The 8,600-nt window shown below is 40.8% G+C and overlaps 1 protein-coding gene across 5 annotated transcripts in view; it reads right to left on the bottom strand.

Moving 5' to 3' along the window:
* The window catches only part of ARFIP1 (ADP ribosylation factor interacting protein 1), a 107,121-nt gene that overhangs the window by 64,849 nt on the left and 33,672 nt on the right, over positions 1–8,600 (bottom strand). For 4 of the 5 annotated variants that reach the window (XM_019522216.1, XM_019522217.1, XM_019522218.1 and 1 more), the window contains exon 2: positions 553–654. In XM_019522216.1, coding sequence (XP_019377761.1) covers positions 553–645 — 93 coding nt within the window. In that variant the 5' untranslated portion in view covers positions 646–654. Of the gene's footprint in view, positions 1–552; positions 657–8,600 lie in introns of all 5 variants that reach the window. The other variant, XM_019522219.1, reaches the window with a different exon arrangement.

The following is an 8,600-nucleotide window of genomic DNA, read 5'->3' as shown; positions in this document are numbered from 1 at the left end:
AGAAAAAAATCCCAGATATTTAAAGCAAAGAATATTTTTATAATAGGAGCTCTAATACAACTCAACCTTAAATGTAGTTAGAAGTTAAGTGAATTTATGAAAGGCAGCAAAACATACCTACAAGCATTTACTTATTTTTAAACTTCTTCTAAGGACATTTAAATTGCATCCATATGTATATCTGCTACTTTTAACTTAACACGTCAGAGTTAACAAATCAACACAGCCAGTAGACTATCTGAAAACTTAAACTAGCTTAAATAATTCTGAAACTGACATACCTGGTAAACTGATTATGAGAAAGTCTTTGTCAAATTCTGCAAAAAATATACCTCCAAACTATCTCTATGAAGCTGTTTGTAATCTAACCTTCCTATGTCCCCAACATCATCCCTATGGCACGATAAAATATTAGCCACTCTACCTTTCCATAGCTCTAAGGAACCACATCAGACTACATGTAGTATATGTGACCACAATATTTAATAAATCGGATTTTCAATAGTGATTTAATGGTACTTTTTAATTAAAGAGGCTCTGGACATATCTTACCCTGTTAAAATTGTGTTCATGAGAATCTTCAAGCTGGCCATTGGTAGTTACAGAAATTTCTGCTGCTGAATTTTTGGGAGACTCTTGAGCCATTGCACTGACCTAAGTAGTGTAAAAAGAAAAGGTTAGTACTTGCCTAGATTGGAACATTATTAGATTTCTACATGGACTAGATATCAACTACTGATTATACATATAAGCCACTTCTAAACTCAGATCTTAATTCTGTAATGTTACTTAGATTTCATAGACATTAGGGCTAGAAGGGACCTCGGAAGATCAACAAGTTCAGCCCCCTGCCCCAGGGGCAGGAAGTCAGCTAGGGTCAAAGATTCCCAGCAAGATAAGCATCCAACTTAGATATGCTAAGTCCTTGTGCATCCCAAAACTTAACTGTTACATGACACAAAGCTTGCAAACCCCCCCCCGCCAATAGTTTGGCAGCTTCACAATTTGAGAGAACAAAAGAATTTGAAACTGTCTCAGTGTCATGATAGCTTTTTAATGGAAATTAAAAAGTGTTATTTCAGTTCACCTGAGACCAAGTCAGAGTCCAAGATGAATAACATCTTAAAAGCCCTGAATGGGAAAGTGTTTATACTTCTAAATAGCAAATCAGTCTAAAAACAGGGCGTACTAATTCTCATATATAACCGTAATGTACTTGGCATACCTTACATATTCAATAAAGTGAGGCAGGTTTGAAAGAAAAAAATCTACTGCCAAATAAAGAAGCATGGCCTGGGGAATGCAGCAACATTAATCACAGTGTGTACAGAATTTAAGTTTTCATTTTAACTAGTCATATTTCCAGCCCTTGTGTAGACATATGGAACAACATAATTTAGTGCTGTCTGTTGACGCTTTTGGCTCTGTCGCTGGCATCAGATCAAAGTTAACCAACTCACTCCTGCCATTCAGAATGTCAGATCTACTGAAATTCAAGAATAATACCAGCTTCATATTACTTCTGCCTCAAAATTATAAGCAGCAACAGAGGTAATTGCTGGAGTCATTCATGCCAAATGAGGATTCAAATTAAAGCTGCAAGGAAGAAATAGAATGAGATGACAACCTTTTCTCAGCAGTCCTCTTACAACAGTTACAAAGTTTGAAGAACAGATGCATCTTCTTTTTCAATTACTAGGGAAGGCTGAAGTTTATTACATATAAAAAATAGAGCCTCCAAACAAAGTAAAAGAACAGCACACCTGTGACATGGAAGGTACACTTTGCACACACAAGCTACCCTTAAGGCCTTCCTGTGGTACACCTTTTGGCAACTGGTTTATTCAACTAAAATCCATTCATCTTGTTACAGTAATGGTACATGAATCTAGATAAAGAAATCTTTTTACCACTTTTCTGAAAGTGATATGTGTACACAACAGCAGATTTTTGTCTTTGTTCTCCCCCCTTAAATGCGATGCAGAACACTGAAGACTTACTTGCAAGTTACTTTCTACTTTACTTATAACAGCCAAACCAACAGACTTATTAATCCTAAAGCATCTGGCTTTCCAGATAAAAGGTTGTGCCAAAACAACGGATTGATTGCAATTGAAAAATAGAGTACTACCCGCTCTTCCAATAAAGCGTAGCAAATGGAATAACTGATGTGGTTCAATGGTTTTACACAAACTTGGTTATGGTAACCTGCATAACTCTTGCTGACAAAACCTCCCTCATGCTCAACGGAGTATTTTTCCTATTTCCTCCATCATTTCAATGGTGTTGCTGATTGCGTACCTTGGTACAAGGAACATTTCAGTTAGATCAAGAGGACCTTCCCCAGATTAAAGTAATACTGAGTTTTCTAATCCATCACTACTTGTGTCTCATGCATGCATTTGAATTCCCATGTTTCTCCATCACGGGATGGATTTTCAAAGCTTAAATTGAAGGAGACACCAAAATTCAAGCAGCACAGTGAAAGGTGAAACGAAACAAGATGGTAAACCCCTCTCTCAGCAAACCAGGATGACACTGCTTCTTTGGTATTGCCAATCTCTACCAGCCAAGGAAACTGGGACCAAGATAAGAAACAGATCTTGAGCTTCCATTCTGCCCTCCCACATGGATCAGGAAGTGCACTGCATTAGCACAAGGCAGCTAGCCAGTAAAATGAACACCTGCAAATGTGCTTTCATCAGAGTAAAAATGTGCCCAAGATTGTCTAATGTGAACCTGTATGGTCTCGCAGTGCAGTGCACAGGATTGCGTGCCAGCCATAACAATTTTATTTAGCACCAGCAGGTTGCTTTGACAACTTTATATTTTTCAAGACTCTGGCTGTGGAAAGAAGCTTGCTGGCTCTTAACTGCAACAAACTTAACTACACAAGTAGTTATGGCACAGAGAGCTTGGAGATGAATTTACAGTGTACTGGCTGATTCTTGCTAACTCCCTAACATGGGAACTTCTGTGCACTAAGGGTACAACAGATTTCTCTTTCTTCTTCCTTCTCCCATGCTCCTGCTCCTCTCTCTTCATGCTATAAAGCAGTATTTCATCAGGGTTTGAGGAATTCTTGTGCATCTGCACTCTTCTTTTTTTCTATTTCTTGTTTGAAAGCAATGGGAGATTTCAAGTTTTTGGGGGATTTTTTTAGTCTTCTTGTAACAAAAGAAGAGTAGAAGCTCCTCTGTGGAAACATGAAATAAGTTTACCTTGGACTATTTCAGCTTTGTTTCTTTGCTATTATCAGGTGCTTCCTTGGGCCAAGGTGAAGATCACCTGAAAAAGTGAGCTGCCTTCTTCTCTCCTCCAACCCCTCAAAAACTTAAAAGGAATGAAGTTGTTTCCGAGTCAGTAGGACCAAAATAGTGAAAGGTACTTAAAAGGCTGAGTTGAGATTATCTAAAGGCCAAATACCAGAAGTGTAGTGTGTAGCAGCTGATCAAGTTTTTTAAGCACCAGGATTGGCCACTGCTATTAAAAGGATTTCAGGTTGTTTTTCCCTAACTAACTTTGTCTTTCACAAGTCTATAAATAAGGTTGTGACCATTAGATTTAAAATGGCAAGAAAAGCTGTCTGTCCCAGTTATAGGACAAACTCAATTTGTTATATGACACAGCTCCTCAAAAAAGAATTATTTTTATTTTGGCTCTTGCAGAGTGCCAAGCACTTTGAAGTAAATAATAAGCAGCCTCAAAAATAACAGGTTTTCCTTCTAAGCTGATCCTTTAAAAGGCCCCAAAACCTCATTAATGAAATGCAATAAAAATAAAATGATCACATCTGCTTTTCTGCAGCTTAGCTAGCTGTCCTTGAAGATCCTGCCAACCGCACAGTACTTGTTCCCAGCTGCTAAAGTAACACTGAAAGTAACAGGTGCATCAAATGCTTCACTAACATATTTTCACATAAGCAACTTCCAAGGTTGTTAAAGGAATGCTATTCAATTAATCAGTGAAAGGGAAGATGGTTCATGCAGTTATGAATGGCAGAGGAATTGGTTCAAAAGAAAAAAAAATCACTGCCAAGATGTGGGAGATAAGACTAAAACATGAAAATTTCCTATATAAAATCCCTGTGACACTAAGTATATTAACAGATTAAGTATGTTAAGTATGTAACAGATTATGTATGTTAAATACATTAGTCTCTAGTTCTAGTGAGATAAAGCACATATCCATCTATAAACTGCTCTACAAAGTATTCTATAATCCCAATCCTATTTTAAATGTATCCAAGAAGCCCAGAGAAAAAATGATAATGTATTGAACAATCTGAGAGCGCCCTCATGTGGCACTCATGCTGTACATACACATTAGCATTCAATCCTCTTTGGCTAATGCTGTATTTCTGTCCTGCTGTCACAGGATAGTAGGGAATTAGTTTTGTCCCATTCCGCTGGTTTTATTTGTTCACTTCCTGTTTGTTTGTTTTGTTTTTTTTTAACAGCTCCAATAATCCCAACATATGTACAATCATTATAAATCTACCCTGTGGCCTTGCACACAAAACTGGGCAACTCAGAAAACAAAATCTACTTTAATGTGGGAAGGTTATGCATAAGCAGAGAAAAATGGCTTCTGCTTTTGCTGTATGTGATGCATGCTGCTTTGCACTTTTGGAGGTTATGGGCCTTTTATCTTTTTCTTGCAACATCTGCCAAGTTAACACAAGATCATAAATAAGGATTTACTTACCACACTTTCTATCTTGTGTATATTCCAATACAAAATAGTGGCTACAGATATTCTGTAGTCACACAAACAATGTATGTTAAAGTACTTTGTAAGCATAAGAGAATTCAGGAAGGTATTCTTACCAAGATCTCATAAAATTGCAAGAGAGATTTCCTGATCAATAAATAATAAAAATGAGAACAAACTGATCTGGGGTTTGACTTTCAACCATGCTAGACACGTGGAAAAAGATTTTCAAGACGTTAACTTTACAAACCTATAATTATGGAATGCCGAAAGAATGAAGAAGTTCTGTTTTCCACAATAATGGAAACACAGATCTTCTTGTTTAAGCAAAACAAAAGATGGTTTCAATTCCAACCGACTTTCCTGAAGTTTCTGTTATTTCATAGGTCTCTGTGCTGATGGAGAAGTATAAAACTGGATATGAGTTCTCATCCAGTCAGAAAAGCCATCAGCACACCACATCATTTTACAAGTTTTTCACTCTCAAATGGTTTGTACCAGAGAGGTGCTTGAACATACTTAATTGCACCTTGTCAGTTTACATCATAGAGGAGCAGCCCCTCCAAAAAGTTTAGGAGGACATGCTTTAGTCTTAAAGGCTAGTGACAGACATTCAAAAAGCCTGAATCTGAATTGATTCAATCTTTGCAGGTTAGTCTAACCTGGCTGGCTGAACTGGTTTGTAACCAGACAGACATTCTCTCTGGACTGAGAGAAATTCAGGCACATGTCTGCACTGGTTCAGGCTAGAAGCCAGGGTGGGGGGTACTAGAATAGCCCTCCTTTCCCTTGCACAGTACTGGACTGAGCAGGGGGGCGTGGCCAGGCCCTGGCAGAACTTCTGATTATGGAGAGCTGCCCGCACCATCCCAGGCTTTTCCCTACTGGCTGCTCAAGGGACAGGAGTGTTGCCAGACCCCAGTCCCCTGCTAGCACCCTGAGGCAAGGGGAAGTGTGCAGTGCATTCATCTGCTGATGATACGGAGCTTTTCAGTCTCCCTCCCTGCTTCTTTATACCATCTGCAGCAAACTGAAAAACAAGTAAGCCAGCAGGGGGCTGATAACAGTGTTCATCACCTCAGCACCAAAAGGGTTACTCGTTATTTTCATGTGCCTTACTTTCCGAGATTGTCAGTTTAGTGATACACCTGTCCTCTGTAGTGTTCTGTGCACTGAAAAGGAAAGAAAAGGACCCATCTTGCAAGAACAATTTAGCTTATGCAATATCAACCTGAGAACTGGCTGATCCTTTCTTCCTAGACTGAATCAAATTCTATTTATGATAGGAGAAATAAATTCCATAATCATATTGAAGAAATCAAAACTCATGGTAGAAGCAATATCTTTTATTAGACTAACCAGATGTTTGCAAAAATATATCTAATAAAAGATATCGCCTCTACCATGAGTTCTGATTCCTTTTGCCTCTAGATCAATATGGCTACAACCTGGATATCAGAGTCATACTGAGGCAGCTTACCCCCAAAAGGTCAATTTTCATGGTTTACCAGAAAGGCCAAGAAAGTCTCTGCATTAAGGAACAGATTTTTCCCATTTAAAACATCTGAATACAGTCCTCACTGATTGTGGCAGGCACATAGCTTAACAGCTATAAGTCTGCTACATGAAATGAAAGGTAAAACCATGGCTGGTACCAGCAGTGAAACCAACAATATCCATCTCTGCCTGAAAAAACTAGCATGTTAGGAAAGATTCTCAAGAACTAGGAAATGCAGGAATCATCTATGAATAAGCCTACTGTCACATATTCCAGATGTTAATTCAATGATACCCAATCAGGGTGCCTTGAGATCCTTTCAATGGTGGAGTGGAGGCCATGCTATATTAGCACTTTTAGGTGTGCAAACGTAAGTCATGTAATAAACCCGGAAATTTTATATAGGAATCCATAAGTGTCAAAAATATTCTGACCTGTTGTGGTGTTTCTGAATTCTTTGCTACAGATTTGCTCAATTATTTTTCTGCAGCCAGAAAACAGCCAGAAAACAAATTAAAACTAAGAACTTGCATTTCCGAGGGGTGCCTTGAATCTATCCAGGGGTGCTTTGAGTCTAAAAAGGTTGAGAACCACCGTCTTAATTCCTATTGTAGGGTACCCGTTTTCATTAGGGTGGAGGTGAATAGTCCGTGTAAAGCCAGATGCCTACACAGGTTCTGCTGGAGAAAACAGGTCTGAATCTAGTGAGAACGTTTTATTTTTGTCTTTGTCTCAACACACACCTGGACACCAATTCAAAATAATTTACATCTCATCTGCATCACAGTTTCAGAAAGATACTTCCACTCAATGTGGTCAAAGGCTTATCCACACAAATAAGTTGACTGTACTAATCCTTCCTGACTTTTCTTCACCGTCCTTGAAGGCTGAAATAGGTTTCTGAGAATTACAGAATTAGAATATTAGACTCCATTTTAACCAATAGAAAGAAAAAAAAAAGTACAAGCTATAACACCTGAGTGCCCATTTTTAAAAGTTAGCCCACACTGTTCCACAAAGACAATTTTCTTCAGGACACCACTTTTTCACATTAGCTCCAGGGAAAGGTTTGTGATGGGAGTGGGATTTGCAACATGAAAGCTCTTAAAAATCTTCAAGAACAGTAAGTATAAATGGACCTGCATATTAAAAAGGAGAGGTACACTGATACATTGGTCCATATCGTATCAGCACCGATAAAAGGAAAACTGACTTTATTGGCAATCGGCATCTTTTGGCTGGTGTGGCCAAAAGCATCACCAATACATGCTGTGTGCACAGGAGTGCAGCTGCAGCATGCACAGGAGTGTAGCCCAGCAGCTTGGAGAGTAACGTCTGGCCGGTAAGTCTATGGGGGGGAAGGGGCACGGGGGACAGATCAAGGCTCCCACAGTGAAGGAGGGAATAGGGCTGGGGTTGCACAGCCAGGGTGGGGTGGAGCAGTACGTGGGATGAAGCCACAGGCAGCATGTCCAAGGAGCACGGGGGAGGGGAGAGAGGGGGCAGCTCCTGTCTCTGACCATATCCCGGGAGAGGCATGGTGGGCACATGCCCCTCAGATTTGTGCACAGGGTGAGGGCGGGATTCCCACTGTGCGCTCAGGGCTGGGGCTGCACCAGTCTCTTCCCCACGGCTGCACTCAGGAAGGGTGGTGGCAGCGCTGGGCGGGGGTCTATGGTGAATTTTGGGGTGGCTGTAGCCTCCACCATAGCCCCCTTCCCAGTGCCGCCTGCCCCACCCAAGCTCAGCTACAGCCCAGCCTCTCCACTGGGAAGGGGCTGGTGCAGCCCACAGCCCCCAGCAGCAGCAGCTGTCCTTAACCCATGCACAGCTCTGGGGGAAAAGTGCCCCCCATGGCTCCCCTGGGGTGCGCACAGCAGTGGGAGCCACCCCATCAGCCTGCGTCCTTCAGAGGAGCAGGCTGCAGTTCTGTTCCATGTCCCACCCCACCCTGACTGTGCAGCACCTGGCCCTGCCCCAGCCCCACTCCCTCCCTCACCTTGGGGGCTCTGGTCTGCACCCTCCCCTCACACCCCATCCGTCCAACATGCCCCTTTCCCCCTGAACAGATTTACCAGCCAGATGCTTCTCTCCAAGCTGCCGGGCTGCATATTCATTAAGTACTGGCGGATAAGTACTGGCTGATGTGGCTGGTCAATAATCAGCCATTGGTATCGGCCTAAAAAAATCTTTATCAGTGCACCCCTATTAAAAAGATAAATAACCTGGATGGTGTAAAGTAAACAGTGGATTTTTTTGTTCCACTGTTGAGAGAAAGCTTTACCGCAAGTTATTTCTTTATCCAAATTCAAGTATTTTTGTCCTTCAGCAACATCCTATATTGCTTTTTTCACCCTGAACAATACTAAAGTTTTTATCCAGAACCATA

Source organism: Gavialis gangeticus, unplaced genomic scaffold (genome assembly GCF_001723915.1).
Source record: "Gavialis gangeticus isolate Ggan-Ray unplaced genomic scaffold, GavGan_comp1, whole genome shotgun sequence".
Classification (NCBI taxonomy): Eukaryota; Metazoa; Chordata; order Crocodylia; family Gavialidae; genus Gavialis; species Gavialis gangeticus.
Note: the sequence above shows the minus strand (reverse complement) of the source record. Positions and strands in the feature narration are given on the sequence as shown.